This window comes from Seriola aureovittata, chromosome 22 (assembly GCF_021018895.1).
Source record: "Seriola aureovittata isolate HTS-2021-v1 ecotype China chromosome 22, ASM2101889v1, whole genome shotgun sequence".
NCBI classification, from domain to species: Eukaryota; Metazoa; Chordata; class Actinopteri; order Carangiformes; family Carangidae; genus Seriola; species Seriola aureovittata.
This window is the reverse complement of record NC_079385.1, coordinates 11,288,908-11,306,576: the sequence shown is the minus strand read 5'-3', so window position 1 is coordinate 11,306,576 and position 17,669 is coordinate 11,288,908. Positions and strand designations below refer to the sequence as shown.

Genomic DNA, 17,669 nt, shown 5'->3' with positions numbered 1-17,669 from the left:
CCTTCCTGTTTACATAATTATATATATCTACAGTAATAGTAGTGTATTTTGTAGAAGGATTTGATAATTGTGTAGTGGTACAGCTATTTATGTACAGATATGGTTGCAATAACTTCTTTTCTTTTTATCTCATCTTGAGATAAGAGAAGTTTATTTTCTTGAAATGACAATATAAGCATCCTGTTATTTTGACCAACCAAATATTGTTGTGTCAAGAGAAATACAGTACACGTGTTGTGGTCTTGACTAATACAACAGATGAAGTCAGATCCGGGAGATCTTGTTATTGATCGGTTTTTATTCTCACTTTGCCGCAGTGATGTAGAAGTGTGCTGCAGGCATCATCAGTACAGTGTGATGTCATCGTTGAGCTGTATTTAAGGTGACAAGGAGCAACATCTGACTACATCAGAGTTGAAAGGTAGAGAGTTGAAATTAAACAAAACATAGAGAGAGTTTTAAAAACTTTAAAGTAAGAATTTAGAAACATGAAACTTTTTTTATAAAACATTTTAATTGCACTGTATAAAACAAAAAAAAAAAACAACAACAGAGTTATACATCATGAGATATTGCTCGAATGATACTGTTTACATACATGGTGGTTATAGTACCTTTGTTAAATCACAAGGTGAGGCAATAATACAGTAGAGGTATTGGTCTCATTGGTATCAGCAAACACAGGAGAAGATTACTGTATTGCCTATATTACAAGATATGACAGGGTATGACATGCAGTCAAAACTCTGTGCAGTTGTCATGCCACAGGACAGGAACTTTAAAAAGTGCAACATGGATAAAAAAAGAGTTTGACTTTACTCATCAGCTAAACCACTTCACATGGCTATGATCATTTCATTTCAGTGAAAATATAGGCTAAATAGAACTGCATTAGGAGTAATGATGAAACTATTGTTGTGTATTCGTAAACTTGTGTTCATCAAACCTTTGACATGGTATCTGTCTTTAGTTTTTTGAATTGACAAAGAGGTTTAGCTTTGTGAATTGACTGAACTAAAAGTGAATTGTCTCTCAAGTACAGAGTGTAACCTGAGGAACATTTAATTAACAGATTTAGTTGAAGGTTAGTCCATGTCTATTCTAACTGCATGTGTCTAATGACTTTAATAACATTATGAGCTGTCTGAAAGATCACCACAGCTTTTCAGTTCTAGTAATAGAGAGGAAAATGTAAAAAAAAAAAAAAAGACACTTCATCATCAACTTTGGATTCATAGGTTTAACATCTTCCGTATATAATAATACTGATATATTAGGTCAGCATTTAAGTAAAACAATCACCCAGCAGTGGCACTTATCCAGCAGTAGATTGCCTGTGTGTGAAAGCTCTGAGTGCCCGACATGTAGCTCAATGAACGGAGTGGGACAGTGCCAGAGCTACAGGCTGATATAGCCCAGCTATCATTTTATATAGTCATAAAATTGGACAACCCTTTGGGTAAAAATAAACATCAAATGTTTTGAGAAAAAAAAGTCCCAGCTCAAGGTCTACTTACTAACCTTTTCCAGAGCTTTCAACCCCATTATTGAAAGCTTTTAAGCTAACACGGTTGAGGGGTCATACAAGTGCTATGGAAGAAATCTTAAAAGCTACAGGGATGGAATGACAAGAAATCCATCTGCTGATAAAGACCATGCGATATAACCGATATAACCAAAAGAACTGGAAAAAACTATTAAGTTGACATTGTCTTGTGGTTTTTCATGCTAAATTCACCAAGTGGTTCATTTAGTGTGAAGATTCACAGTGGAAAGCACTGTCTTGACATCCCTGCCTCCCTGTGCTCTAACATCCAAACCAGGTTGGAAAAATTGATGCACAGAACATTCAGCCAGTCATTTAGCTAAATATGAAATCTATCTGCTAAACGTTTCCTTATTTTAATGTCAATGTTTGAGTTTTAGTGCCTAATACAAAGTTAAATAGATTAAGATTCAGTCCTGAATTCAAACTTGATCAATTATCAAATTCCAACTGTAACCCCTAAACAGGGACATCTAGTGCCAATGTAAGGTTGTGCTGTCATATCAATTGTTTGTCCCTCTCCTAGCTTCTGCACTGGGTCTGTCAGCTGTCATTGGCTTGACATGAGCCAAACATATTGAGGGAGTCCAGAGTGTGAGGAGCTTGGTTAGGGATGAAGAGCAGTCATTAGTGGTTTCTCCTTTCTTTCTCCGACAACCCCTTAAAAAACTTCTGTCTTATTGGTTGCTACACATTTTCCATAACAAAAGTCCATACCTTATTTTGGGTCTTAATTTTGTCACTGGTTCATAAGGGGCTTTAAACAGATGTGTGTAGGTGCTGTGTAGTCATGTCAGAAATCAAGCTCCAGCTCTTCCATTGCCAGTTTCACCTCTGGGTCGTTGACAGACTCTTCGTCGACTGGTTTTAAACGTTTGGTCACCAGCTTGAGGTTGGTCTCATGGAGGATAACCTGGGTCAAGTATTTCTCTCGTTTGATCTGTTCTTTGACAGCGTACGGGACGTCTGGGATCATGTAGGACAGGATGAACTTGGTAAGGTAAACAATGTGCTGTGAGGAAAAGAAATAGAGGAAGAAATCTCCATTAATATATTGCATTTATTAATATGATGTTAGTATCAGGGAGGTTTCCTGTTATGTTTATACTCACCTCTACAACAATTATAAAAGCCATTTTTGCTGCAACCACATGCCAGTAGTAGACATTGTGCTCATACTGTCTGGGGTGCCCTGGAGGATACCGAAAATCTCGATACCTAAAAAAAGAAAAGTTTTAAGTATGTATTTAGGGAGTAGTAAATCACATTAATATTGTAAATAATATCTTTAGAATTAAGTGGGATCATGTATGTTTCCATTCATGTATATAAAAAACAGAATTAGGAAAGCTTATACTTTTCTAACTAAAACTCAGAGTAAAAATAATTACATTTGTTTTAACTGTGCAAGAGACATTTTTAAAATGGATGAAACTCAGACGTGGTGTTATTTTACAACCTAAATACTGCACACAATGATGGGCCAATCTTTGTACCTGCAGGTGGTGATGAGGCCACTCTCTGTAGCGGGCACGCTGGACTTGGAGAAATCACTGGTGTTGAATATAGACAGCGAGCTGTCGATATAGCCCTCCATGGTGTTATTGGAGTGATCTCCATATGGGTACACAGAGAAAGACCAGTAGTAGACCAACCGTGGAATCATGTCTGACGTAAAAGCAATGATCATGGCCTGTTGAAACACCAAGACACTGAGTTAATGTAGTGAAAGCAGAAAATTTTAATGTTACAATCATAGTCAGTAATAATAATGTAAAAAATTTAATTTTTTCATAGCTTCTGGCATGTATTTCTGCACCAATCATATGAAACTATTGTAAGAAAGCACTTTTGTAAAGCTTATGTTTTTCAGTTGTTTTTTGTTTTTTTTTTACAATAAGGTTTAGATTCAAATACATGGTTATTGTTGAGACTGTAGTTGATTGCTGTATTTCACTGGACTACATTACGCTGACAAAGAAACTGAACAATCTTCTTTGCAAAAGTAGGATTTACTGAAGTGTTTTGTTTAGAATTGTACCTGATGAACTAATTCAGTGTAAACAGTTACTTACATTTGTTGCAACAGCCAAGATGGCGACGCCCTGAAGAATGGGTTGCCAGGCTCCTATGTGCTGGGCCTTCTCTGGCATGACGCGCCGGAACTGAGTGGTGATTTTCCAAGCATCAACCCGAATCTCAAACAGATTGTTGACCAGAGCCAGGACCGGCGCCAGAGGGAAGGAGGCCACAAACAAGGTCACAAAGCCAAACTGGATGACTGTGAGAGACAAGACACATGTGAAGAGGACTATCAAGACTACCCAGGATTCAGTTGCTGCTATTTGTATAGTGATTACTTATTGTGTGATGAAATATTGAGGTTCTCCTCTAAAACCACAAATTGTTGTTTTGGTATTTTTATTTGAATTGTGCAACATGCTAATTAGTGAACTTTAGAGGTGTTAGAGGTAGGCGCACATAGACTGTATGGTAGGTGTATTTATGAACTTTGGACAACTAGCCAGTGAGCTGTTTCCCAATGCTACCAGTAATTATGCTAGGCTAAACTAAAATAAACTAAGCTGTATTAAGCCATTGTATTTCCCCAAAATATCAAAAATATTCCTTAACCAACATCATTAAGCAGTATTTTAATATTTAACTCAAATTTCAGTTCAAATATCTCACCCATTATCCATATTACTACTGGGTCATATATTAGCAAGCTAGTTTTGTCAGTTAGCTCAGTTAGCAATGCAACAGTTACCCCTGGTGTAAACATTTAGTAGCATCTAACCACTACTGTGTGTAAGAAATAGTTTGTGTGGTACAACCTGTTTTCTAATTTATGTACACACCCCACTTAGTAAACAACTGCATTATATTCACACAAACTTTGAATATGTCCAACCATAAATGTAACAGACAAAAGGACTGAAGAGAACTTTTTTTTTCCCCTCTTACCCATTTCAAGATATTCATAGAACAGTCCTAGTTTTGAAACGGGCTGGAGCTGGTAGTCCTGCTCCCAGCGAGGAATCACCTTCTCGGACGCCACACGAGTGCAGTAGCGGAAAATCAAATTCTTCACCCACCTGCAGAGAGGTGGACGAGACAGTCAACAGTGACTCAGTGTGACAGTGGAGGTGATGTATGATTAGCCCTGTTAGCTGACTAGCTCATCGTCTTACTTAATTGTATTACTTGTTTTTTTGTTTTTTTTGCCTGTTTTATATTTGACAAAAAGGAGCTCTTAGATTCTGACTACTTACGGTAGCAAGACCTCTTGGATGTTGTTCCAGATGGCTTTTCCACCCATGATGATGGCGAGCTGAGTCGTCAGCTCAAAGAGACAACCGCCAGGATCACACTGTGGAAACAAGACACAGCTTAAGACTGAAAAATAGCAAGTGAGTAAGTTAAACACACAACAGGTAGATGGACAAATCCTACCTCCTCGTTACGGTATTTTCCCAAAAGATAAACAGGCTGTCCGGGATAGCTAACTGCTTTCCCTTTGGCGAAGGCGATGTAGAAACAGGAAGAGTAATAGTTGACAAACTGAAAGAGGAACATCTTCAGGGTTAAGCTGTTCTCGTAGTCTGTCTTGGTCCGTGGAAGTTCTGTTATCGTGTGTCAGATAACAAAGGGTTTGGGATTAAACTGCGTTCAAGGAAGGAAAAGGGCAGAAGTACAACTCAAACTTACCAAAGTCAGTGATCCAGATGGCGACGCGCTCATAGAGAATGTTTAGGATCATAATTACGACAAAGCTGATGAGGGAAGCTGTGACAGCAGTGGCCATCTGAGGTGTCACGTACTCCTTTAACGGCTCCAGCTGCTTCAGATCCTGATTTCTGAGTTTCTTTGAGAAAGCGAAGAAGACAGCCAGGCGGTAGACAATGATGGCCACAATGGATGCCAGAATCAACAGAATCTAAAGGAGAAAGAACAATTATACAGATTAATGTACATTGTGTTTGAATAATTTTGTAATCATTTCCAAGTCGTTTCCTGGAAAGAACTATAAATTTGGTGCTAATTATAGGCAAAACAGAGACGATGTTCAACTACAGCACTTTAAATTAATAAATTAGAGTGTTTTAGTCACTGCACACGTCAACTCAACATGCGGATAATGGACATAATTTGTCAACATGCAAGCATACAAATCCTGTAATAAATTAGTAATGGATTTACAGAAACCTCATGGGAAATTGTGACAGAATTACAGACTGGTATAATAATAAATAATAAAGTGTTACCAAAAAGTAAACTGAAATAAAAATGGCATTTATTTACATTACCCAGAATAGGACTGTTCCCATTCCTATCGACACCCGAACACATCGTCCACAGGCTGTATAGGGCACTTTTTCTTTCACCTATATCACAAACAAACACTATGAAACACTGGGCTTTAACAACAACATGGCAGGACTTTGACTAATTATGTGTATTTAGTTTCCCCAAAAAGTTTATCCTTTTTGGACAAAACAGAAAACTTGTTTGAATCCATATTTTCAAACCATCATCATATTTTTAGTTACACAACAGTATTCTGACAATGGGATCTATTATCAGCTGCAAAATGAATAAAAATAAAAACCAAAAAAAAAGAGCCTTTGTATGTGACTTACCCCTGTGACAGGATTTTTCCTCTCATAGATACACTTGGCCTCATACTCTGGGCGAGGTGGCTCTTCCTGCTCCAGAAACTCCACCGTGTCCCACTCGTACTCCAGCTCCGCCTGGTAACGCTTCCAAAACTCCAGGAACAACGTTACTGCGGGAACAGGAAAAAATAAGCGGGGCAATAATGAGAAAGACGGAAATAACTTCACTGTAAATTCAAACAGCGCTTTCCCTTTAGTACTTCCAAAGATGAAGACAAAATAAAATGTAAAATTATCAGTCATAATTACAGCTGGGGATATTAGCATGCCTGCATATGCTCTGTGGGAATGTTTTGAAAAGATGAAAGTAGATATATTATTGAATTTATATAAAACTTACCCCAGATTGACATGAAAACCGCAAACACCAGGGTTCCATAGTTATCAAATATACAAAGTTTCTAGGAAAAAAAAAAAAAAAGGAGGAAGTAAAGGAACACTGTCACATGCAAATCAGTTCAAAATCTAACTGCTGCTGTGCCACTGAAGAACAACAGCAGTCACACTCATTTAAATATGTAAATCACTGAAGTGGATCTTCCACTGTTGCAGTAAAGAACTGTCATCACAACAAGGCGGGGAGAAACTATTCAAATATGAAACGAAACATGAAGTTCACAAGAGGGTGATCACACTGATCTGTTAGAGATGTAATGTTTTCGGACAAGGGAAAATCCCTTTATACATAACATAATAAATACTGTGTTTAAAAGCCTTTTGCTCACAAAATCTTACATTTTTGCAGGATATAATCAAAGTTTTTTTTTCTATTTAGGGCATACTGAGTGACATCGGTAAGTTTTATGAACATATTCTGCATATTTTCCTCATGTTGAAATAAAAAAATAAAAAAAACACTTACTTTTGAAGATTCACAAGTGGTGTTTAACCTCCAGTAATTGCAGAACCTGTCACACTGTGGACACATCACTATATTTCCTCCGATCTCTGGGTCGCACACCTCTTTACTGCAGAACAGAGAAAGTGAAATTAATCATTTGTAAAGAAATAGTTTTGCAGCACAGAGATAAACAGGTGAAATATGAATGAATGTTGCACATAAAACAGAAAAATAAAGTGTCCTTCTTAAATAAACAATACTGCAAAGTAATTGCTGCTGTTTGATCTCCGATGATTATTTTGACAACTTTTTCAGTTTTCAGCGGTTTCATCAGCGGTTGCAGTTTGCTCGGTTGTCACGGAGACAGCTCACTTGACCTAAGTATAGAGCGAGAGAGTCACCTGGTGACAAAGGAGCCATCTCAATGACAACTGAGTAAAATCCATCCACTGATGAAGGAAAAAGGTAGTAAGTTTTTAAAATAACTTTGATACAAAATAAAATAATGATGGTTGAATATATAATGAGTTCGTCGACAAGATCTCAGAATGTTCCAGGAAGTGTCTACAGGGAAATGTACCTCCAGGTGCTGGTTTCTTGAGTCTTGTATCCATAAATGAAGCAACCCAGTCCCACAGCAGCAGCCATAGTGAGCATTATTGTGTAGAAACCCAACCAGGCAAAGTAAATGCCAATCTTCTCCCCATAATACTTCCTGTGGAAAAGAAAAGGTTGTTTCTCAATGATAACTACTGTCATGAAAGAGTTCCAGTACCGTTCAGATCATTTTTCTCTGTTATGTTCATTTTTGTGAACATAAAGGTTTATTCTGTTCACCTTATGAGGTCGAGTGGTTGCATCTTGTAGAAGCTTTTGGGATGAGCCCATTCTTCATAGAGCAGAAATCTCTCGTTGGGACAGCCCTCTTCTGTGGACCTGACGTTGAACCTGCACTGCAAAAGCCAACAGAGGAAATAACTGTGCATGTACATACTATATATATATATATATATATATATATATATCAGGATATCATATATTGTGAAACTAATTTCACCAAAACACTACCGTATGCAATTAGCTACACAAAACAGACATAAACTAAAAAGTGCCGCTCACGTCGTGGAGGGGATAGGCAGCTTTGTACACTCCACCATCCAGTAGTTTGGTGATGCCAAACTTCTTTATATTTCCTCTTATTTCGTAGGGGGCCCGACTCAGGATGTAATATGCCTGGGAAAAGAAATTGTCAAGTTATGTTTATGCTACCAATCTGTTTACATACTTAATGCTATTATAGAATCAGTTGGGACAACACAGATAACATGATTTCTGTAACTTCAACAGGGCTCTTCCTGAGCTGCTCTTATTATATTTATAACATCAGCTGTTGCGCACAGGATGTTTACAGCCCAACAGGGATCCTTAACCGACGTCATTCCCAAAAATAAGCTAGTAAAAAGAACACGTGGGAGGCCTGAACTGACTGCAGCATGTGAGAACTTGCCATCCTGCTCCTCATGGACGGAGTGAAGAAGACATCCTTGTCCTTAATGTAGAAGTAGTCCAGACGGTCCTTCTCAAAGGGGGCGGTGAAGTACTCCGTCTCCTTGCTGATCAGCTCCTCGTTGGGGTAGAAGTGCTTGGTGATGCAGGAGAAATGGCGCCACGGGGAGGGGCGGGAGGACAGGTCGTTGGGCTGGATCGGGAGCTTGATGTGCAGGACCTCGGCGTAGGTGCACAGCACCTCCCATGGCATGTGCACCTTGACGAACATCAGTTTCTCATCTATTACCTGCAGAACACCAGGAGAGTTTAGTTGAAGGAAAAGAGAGCGAGGCGGGAAGAGAAACAACAGTTCAGTGTTGAGTGCAGTCCACGTACAGATTGTGTGGCCTCCAGCTCCACTCCCATCTTCATCAAGCTGGCCTCAAAGTACTCTCGCCGTCTCTGCAGAGAAGAACACAGGAAAGGGTCTCAGTGAGCTTCTTGTTTTAATGCGCACCCCTCCTCTCTCCTCCCTGGACGTTATTCATTTTCTGTACCAGATGTCAGCCTATCGTGGCTATATGCATGACTCAGTGTATGGTCAAAGCCAGCAGAGTAAATTTGAATGTACACAGAAGTGTTTCAGGAAGACACAACAGAGTCTTATTTCTTATTTCTATTGTGGTATTTAATGTAGAGAATGTGTCTATTCGCACATTATCACCTTGATCACCTTTATGTGATCCAATATCATCAATATTGTTGTTGTGGGGGCGTCGTGTAGCGTAGTGGTTTAAGCAGGCGCCCCATGTGTAGAGGCTACAGTCCTCGCTGCAGTCGGCCCCGTTTTGAATCCCGCATCGGACGGCCTTTCACTGCATGTCATTCCCCCTCTCTCTGCCTCCCCGTTTCCTGTCACTCTCCACTGTGCTGTCCATTAAAGGCATAAAAAAAGCCCAAAAAAATATACTTTAAAAAAAAAAATATTGTTGTTGTGAGATTACGTTTAAGATCATTAAAGAGTTTACAGCTCATTTACTTGAACAAATTTTTCCATTTCCATTTCCACAGCACTGCCATTATTTACACTGTACATAAGCCCCGTGAATGGAAATACTGTCAGCAAGTCTGTGCAGGTTTGTGCAGGTATATCATAACTAAATGCAAGAGCCAAAAAGGCATGCTGCAGAGCACTGTATCTGTTAAAAGAAATATGTACATATATATATATATATATACATACATATACATATATATAAAACATTCAAGTAATAGAAAAAGTAGCTCATCAAATTATTAAATCTTGGTCCAAGTGCTTTTAGACATTTTGATAAGTTGATCCAGTTATCATCCAAGAGAAGTCAGTGCTTCTGAGTGAACACAAACTTCAATCTGTCACCTGCCTGTATGTTTACATATCTATGTCAACCCTGTTCTGTTGAAAAATTTTAGTCAAAATTCTGCTTTAGTCAAACCTGTTTTCATGACGCACAGTAAATACCGCAAGTGCATGGAATTTTTAGACAAGCATAACGGAATATTATACAACAGCAAATTCAGCATCATTTTAAACTAACAATTTATCCAACACTATCTGAATTGATCCACCCCCTTCCAGCAGTCGAGATTCTGGGCAGAAAAAGAGATAAAGTCATGGGTGTGGCCGGTGGAGACGGCTGCACTCCTCGTCCCTCTCTTGACTTGAGTTTGGCTTGCCGTGATTATGAACGAGGAATTGCCTCAGTCTCAGAGAATCTGCGGCGAAGAAGCTCACGAGCTCTGACTCGCAACGACGGTCTTCAGCACTTGACTCATCATCTTCTAGAGACGGTTGTAAGATTTGTAAGGCATGTCTTCACCCTTTACCTCAATTCACTTTCCCATTTACTGATTTCGGATTTTAGCCTTCTCAGGTTTACAGTTGCGACACTGCAGGTAACAGCCTCTAAGGTCTGTGGATCAACAGTATTTCCAAAGCATTGTGTTGCATATTGCACATCCCTCACTGTAACCCTCTTGTGAAAGGTGTGGGTAGCAAAAAAACAACCTGGGTATGTCAGCTCATGTCTCAGTGTCCTTTGTTTGTACATTTCAATCCCTGCACAGATCACTGACATTTAGATTTGTGATGTGTCAACAAAAAGTAGGTGGCACGTTAAATATTTATGTTTTTAATGACACAGCAGAAGCAAGAAATTACTCTCCATTCTGTGAAAGTTTTAGATTTCTGGTCTGAGATAAATTTGGCTAAAATAATAATAAGTCAGACAGAGTTCAAGCTTTGACGGGGAAACTTATGACCAGACTGATCTGGTTTGAGTGAAAGAGTAGCGCTCTTCATTTCCACGTCTTCCCTCTAAGCAGCAGCTGTACTGAATGCATCACAGCTAAAGCAGTAGAAAGCACCTACAAAAACAAGGTATGTTCAGCTGTTCTAGTTCCTGGATAAGAAAAAGCTAAAGTGATATTTAACACACTGTGCTTGAACATTGACCGTCACGATTAATTAATGTAACGTCACGGTCCGCCGTCCTGGAGCAAATAAAAACTCCCTTTACAAATAGGCAAGAGTCAATACACTTTGTATGTGTAATAGTACATACAAGGCATGTTGGACTTCACTTGACCATATATTTTCTTAGGAGTAGTAATGAAGATTTCACAGTCAAATGTGTTTTGCATACGATTCATGTATGGCTTCATGACTTTAAACTGCAAACATAATTACAAAATGTCATTTCCATTGTGTTATTCATTAAGACAAATAATGTGCTATCAAACTTTCTTTAAAAACTCTAAATTTAAGATTCAGAGCTTAACTGTCATCTCTGTCATATTGTCAATTATTTGTATTTCAGTTTTCTAGTTGCCTAAGGGACTTGGAGCTTTGACTGTGTAATCTCAGCTTCCCTAGTTCCAGTCCGGCTGTGGACCTTTATTGCCCCGCCACTCTCTCCCCACATTTTCCTCTTATCTCTCTACTCTACATCAAAAAATTAATATCGTAACATACAGTAGTACAGTATAGTTTTATGTGAGCACCATTTGAAATATCTGCAGCCGTGATATGATATACTGTATCCAAACAACCCAGCTTAAAGACATTAAAAAATGAAAGACCTACCTTTCGACGCTGGAAGGTGTGCCTCTTCTCATACTCCTTCTTATCCTCATCCTCATAGACCAGGATGAAATCGATCCGCCTCACACCATCGTTGAAGAACAAGGAGTCGGGTTTGTTGTTGAACTCTGCCTGAGGGCAAAAACAAGGCTTATCGGGCAATTCTGTGGGCTGAAACTCATACTCCTCTTCGTCCATAATGTCATACATGTTGAACAGAGAGATGCGAGGACGACCAGTGAGCAGAAAGCCTGCGCAGAGATATACTGTTAAATACTGATCTTGACCGGCCTATTTAACCTGTGATGTGGGCCATGCAGGAGAAATGGGAAGAGTCACCAAACATTGGGACACCCGCCCTTCGTTTCTCTGCCTCTCTCTCTCTCTCTCTCTCTCTCTCTCTCTCTCTCTGGCCACACAATCAGACTTGTGACACCACTCAGTAATAATAAAGTCCTTGCAGGCATATGTAACTACTTGCATGATTTGATATCAGTGTGTTTTGTGGAGAGATTTGGCAACCGTGTCTCATGATGCAACACCTGCTAAACATTTCTTGATATCCCTTGGGTTGTATGTCATGATCATTAATAATCTGAATGACTGTGCTGACTCACCAGTTGTGTTTTGATTATTCTTGTTCCTTCTTTAATTGAGTGATATGTTGGTAAAAACTCCTCGGGATAAACTGTGGAAAAAGAAAACGAACAAACAAAAAACAGATGAGACACATGAATGGGAAAACACATATGATAATGATCAAGAAATCCCAAACTAAAGCCTGACTGATAGAGGATCGGGTTGATATCATCATGTTGTCATCACAGATGAATCATTATCAGCTTGTATAAAATTCATGTACAAAATTTGTTTTGCATTCAAGAATTTTTATGCGTATTTGTTTATGTATATTAAATATGTATATAAAATCCTGTGATATTGAAATCTATTGTTCAGCTGTAAGCAATCTGTTTGAATAGGTCATGTGCTGATTTCTACAGCTCTGATTATTTATTAAATTCTAGTTGACATTTTTCACCATGTATGATCTTAAATCGGCAACACATCAGCCAGAGAGGATTACTCATTATCTTGAGGTCAAAAAAAAAAGAAAGAAAATCATAATGTATTGTAAGAATGACTGCCTCTGCAAATATATTATAAAAATATTTCACAGATTGTTGATATTCTATTGAGATTCTACATTATGCTGTACATTTGTATTAAAAAACACAGACTGATAAAAAGTTATTTTTATTATAATCGAGGGCAACTATACTATAATTGATAAAACACATGCTGTAAATGGCTCCAGTCGTATTTCTCAATTAATTTCTTGGAAGTTAATGATAGCAGCAGCTGAAGTGGAAAAGCAGAGAGCTGACTGCTGAGGCACATGTCCTGAAGCACCCTTTTGTGAGAAGTACATTATTATGTGTGGTGCCTCCCCTGGATCACCTGTGTGGAACGGACCTTATAAGGTCACATCGTCACACATCCAGTAGAGCTGCCATTTATCTGCAGTTGAGCTGAAGCTGTGTTTGTTATGACATAGGAACCTTGTTCCAATGAGCACACAGCTGTTTCAACCCCCCCCCACCCCCGAATGTGCTGGTTTATTTGAACCTGTCCCAACACACAGCTCAGCTAACGAGGAGCTAATATGACACAGCAGGTACAACGCTGTTATGTTTACACAAATTAAAAAGCAGCTGACATATTGTTATATTTTATTACTTTCAACTGTCTCCCTCTGGCTCTAATATTTACCTAAACTTTATTCTTTATGCATATGGCTTTTTAAACCCTTACACTGTGAGTCAGGTGTAATATCAGCTTTTTTTCATTCTCATGAAAAAGGTTTAGCGCTGATTAGCGAAAGTTAGCGTGGCCGTAGACTCTGTCACGTTTGATCTATGTGTATGTAAGTCACCCTCATGTACGTCCCACAGCTACGTTCTCACCAGGAAACTGACAAGGACAACATTAACATTCTCACTGCTCAGTGAAGCAATACAGACTGTTACTCCTTTCTAAAACAAGTCTGAAGGTTTGACTCTCCCCAGTGACTCTCTTGTTACAAGCTTATATCCCTAAACGTTTTTGCTGTTCCGGCTGCTTTTTTACTGGTTGCAGACAATTGCCCACTCATCACAATGTTATATTACTCTCTGGAAGAAAAAGAAAAGAAAAGAAAAGAAATAGGTCACGGCCTACTGCAGTGCATTCACTCTGACCACTGCAATGTTTCCGCGGAAATTCATTAAGCATTGAGTATCAACACTGTTAGGAACCTCGTAGTTGCATTATAAGTAACTTTCTTCATGAAGCAGATGACACATCATCCAACACGGAAAGTCCTGGATTATTTATTTCCATTGTGGAACACTGGGAGGAAACTAACTGAAGACAGATGTTGTTTTGAAAACACTATAGCCATAGAAACACCCTGGGAAACCTTAACTGTGGAATCACTGCTCATCAAACAAGACTTTTCCCTTTACAGTCCACAAACAGCAAAACACTTCTCCCTCTGGTTGTACTAGAAGTCAGTGAACCAGTAACTAAAAGAACTGCTAATCCTTACTGACTTTAGGGTATTCTTATTTTGATACACTTAGATTAGAAACCGTCTGGACTCTTTATTCACTTTTGTACATTGACATACAGAATAATTGGCCTGAATCCTCCCGGTAAACTGTATCGTCACTGTAATATCACATGTAAGGTAAGGATCTAATGTATAAGAGGATTAAAAGGAAAAAAAACAATAAATTCCCCCTTGCACAGTGTTGTGTTTAAGTTGCTGCTGTCAGGATGCCATTTTTATTTTCTACTCTTACCGCTTTGCTCTACAGAATGAATAAAATGTGTACCAACTGAGTCATTAAACCCGACAGACACAATATTACGAAACCCCTGTGACCTATACTGACTCAGTCCAGTTCTTCTGAAAAGCATGCAGCTGAATCTGTGCCCATGTGCCACCAGCGATAGAAATCTGCTTTCTTGCCACAACCCACCCTCCCAGCCAGCTCTCACTTCCTGTCAAGAGTACATCCTCCACCGCAAGAAACAAAGTACAAAATAATAAAAACAGCAGCAACCGTGCCAAACTGGATTCCTTCAATTGTTTTCTGCAGCATTAAGGTGCACGATGCACCTTTGTATTTAAACTCAGATGGTGTCCTTCTCACCATCTGACAGGAAATTCTTCTCTGAATCAATCATGGGGGCATTTTGTGACATCTGTTAGAAGTCCTGTGTAATGTTTTTACCCTCTAAGATCTTGCATCAGTAATAGCCGATAGTGCCTGTAACTGTGTGTTTTGCTTGTGAAACAGGATCTCTGGTGACTGATTTCCTCTGAATTATCCATCCAGCAGAAGATGAAATGTGAAGAGTGGTTCAGTAATATGGGTGAATACATCTCCATAACTGGCGACTCTGAAGTGCCCAAAAGTGTGAGCGTGTGCACAAGTGGTTGTACCCAGCTCTTGGCTCCAGCCCCCCCCCCCCCCACGACCCTACAAGGATAAGCGGTATAGATAATGGATGGACATCTTCATAAAAAAACTTAGCTAACCTCCGCTGACCTACAGTAACCTCTCAGATCTGTGTCAGGACAGGCCATAGCAACAGGCTGCAACAACAAACAGTAAATAAGAGTAGTAGAGTAGAACAGTAAAGGTGATTTCCTGAATTACCATGCTGGTAAAACAAACCGTCCATTGCTGTTTACACAGGCTGCAACAAAGAGTCAACATTAATAATTCAGTGTGAAAAGCGATAATGGTGGTAATTTCCATATAGTCAAGGCCTTTTACAAATGACTGGCAACTGCTAATGGTAACCCTCAAGAACCATTTGTCTTTAGGTGAGTATGTCACTGTGGACAAGACAGACACGAAGGCGCTAACAGATGGAGAAATCATACACCATAAAATACAAGAGTTGGTCCTGACATCTGTTTTTAACGTGTGCTTCAAGAGACGGCCCGGAGTTTATTTTGTTCGAGGGTTAAGTGGTGGCTTCAGCTGGTATCGTGAGGAATGTAAAACATGCAAGAAACAAAAGAGTGTGGAGGGATGCCATCACTTCACTGTACACACCACGTCTGTGAAATAAACAGGAATTTTAGATGTATTTGTTCAACTGGTGATAGAGTAATATCTGTTATCTATGTTCTTTTATGTTGCAGATATGGTGGTGTGGACTTGTGCCTTGTCAAAAATGTGCACACCACACCCCCACTGCTGTTGAGCACAGTTGTTCTGTCACACACGTTTTGAGGGTCAGACAGACTCCCACTACTCACAGCTTCATTTTCTCATCATCTACTTCGACTGCACCAGCCTTTAAAAAATGATAACACAAAGGGACTTGTGTTTCGTGATGGCAGAAATGTGAAAACAGTATTGTATTCGTGTTAGGACATCAAGCAGCTGTCAGCAGCACAGACTGTTCCAAAAGCAAAAGCATTCATTAGGCAGCAACATGGTGCATGTCAGTGTTACACTACTTATTATAACTGGTCTATCAACCTTTAGGCTGCATTTTAATGCCATAGCTGCTCAGGTAGGAGCTAATTTTAACTGTTGGGTTGTTTAATTTAACTGCAACATACTTTTTTAAGATTACCATATGTATTGTTTGCACAATCTAGATTGTCAAACTATTAGAAACTGCCTATTTAAAATAAATGCAATGGAAAAATACAATATTTCCCTCTGAAATGTGGTGTAGTAGAAAATAAAAATACTCAAGTAAAGTGTAAGTTTTCCTAAAGTACTTAAGTATCCACTACTTAAATATCATAAGAATAAATATACTTGATTATGGCCCAGTAGTTAAAAGTTACACCCATTGAAGCACCACTGTGTAAACTGAGAACAAACTGCAGAGTGGAGATGAATGAGTCGGTGGTCACATTCCCAGACATGAGACCGAACCACAAATGTCTTATGAAAGAAGTAGTTCTCTCACCGACTTCCTCGTCTATCATGCCAAGTTCAGTATCACCCTCCAACTCTTCTGTGTCACAGACGGAGTCCATCTCGAAAATGTCGTTTTCGCTCATAGTTCCAGTCGCAGCTTTAAAAGTTTCACCCACAACATGGAGTAAGGCCTAAATCACAGTGGTTTTATCGCGCAGCCCCGTTCCTACGCGCATTCTTGCCTTATTTCTCAACATCGATTCATGCACATGAAGTTTTGTTCAGGTTGTGACTTGAGTGGACGGGGAAATCAAACGGGTGGGGCTGGAGGTGGAGAAGGAGGAGGGTGTTGATGTTGTACAGCCACATTTGATACATCACGTTACGCCCACATTACATTCTTTAGACGTTAGCTCTGTGGAGCATCTGCGGATGGGGCTGGCTTCGGGGACTTATACCCTATGTATTGTACAAACGTACGATTGTAAAATATACAGTGCAACAGCATGTAGCATCAACAAGACAGATACAAAGCCGCTGTGGCCTTGCTGGTCCATATGGCCCCACATTTTAGAATAGATTGTGAACATATGACGTGAAAGCTTTGGGGAAAAATCATATTTATGAAAGAAATACGAATAAATAGACAAGGTACTAATGTAGAGTAAAGAGTGATTGGGCCATATGATAACACATTTTAAAATAATGAACCCCTCAGTCACATGACATGGAAGCTATATTGAAAAAAATATGAATAAACAGTACTAGTCTACTCTATGAATAATGTGTCCTGTTTTATAATAGCTCCAACGTTATGTGAGTCATTGGTTCACATTATAAACTGTAGTCACATGGCCCAAAGAGGACACAGCCCTTTATTGTATAGTAGCACTTTTTCTATTTAAAACAGACAAAATATTATTCATAAATGCTGTGTTATGATTTTTAATAGCTTTCAGGTCATGTGACCCTGTGGTTTTACAATCTATTTTAAAATGTAAGCACATGGTCCAAAGAGGGCGTTAATGGGTATTAGTCTCAGGAAAAGCAGGACAGC

At 39.1% G+C, this 17,669-nt stretch overlaps 1 protein-coding gene across 2 annotated transcripts; it reads right to left on the bottom strand.

The window, feature by feature from the left end:
- Positions 1–359: 359 nt before the first annotated feature.
- Positions 360–16,910, bottom strand: ano6 (anoctamin 6). Of its 2 annotated transcripts, none has more exons than XM_056367963.1 (20): positions 16,662–16,910; positions 12,293–12,363; positions 11,679–11,807; positions 8,951–9,016; positions 8,574–8,861; positions 8,186–8,299; positions 7,904–8,019; positions 7,647–7,781; positions 7,088–7,193; positions 6,566–6,626; positions 6,190–6,335; positions 5,857–5,934; positions 5,258–5,486; positions 5,003–5,172; positions 4,822–4,919; positions 4,514–4,644; positions 3,622–3,827; positions 3,043–3,239; positions 2,659–2,764; positions 360–2,558 (listed from the first exon to the last, which is right to left on the bottom strand). In XM_056367963.1, exons 1-20 carry the CDS (start codon positions 16,753–16,755, stop codon positions 2,340–2,342), a joined length of 2,760 nt encoding a protein of 919 aa, XP_056223938.1. In that variant the 5' UTR covers positions 16,756–16,910; the 3' UTR covers positions 360–2,339. The 2 variants fall into 2 exon arrangements, with proteins under 2 accessions (XP_056223938.1, XP_056223939.1); XM_056367964.1 differs by having other exon boundaries at positions 11,679–11,803; positions 16,662–16,720.
- Positions 16,911–17,669: the final 759 nt, after the last annotated feature.

What these genes read in the sequence shown, in the direction of transcription:
- ano6 (XM_056367963.1), bottom strand. Translation starts at nt 16,755, where the DNA reads ATGAGCGAAAACGACATTTTCGAGATGGACTCCGTCTGTGACACAGAA. An exon ending in CATGATAGACGAGGAAGTCG is followed by an intron (nt 12,364 to 16,661) that starts GTGAGAGAACTA and finishes CTTTTTCCACAG; the next exon opens with TTTATCCCGAGGAGTTTTTA. An exon ending in GAAAATACCGTAACGAGGAG is followed by an intron (nt 4,920 to 5,002) that starts GTAGGATTTGTC and finishes TTGTTTCCACAG; the next exon opens with TGTGATCCTGGCGGTTGTCT.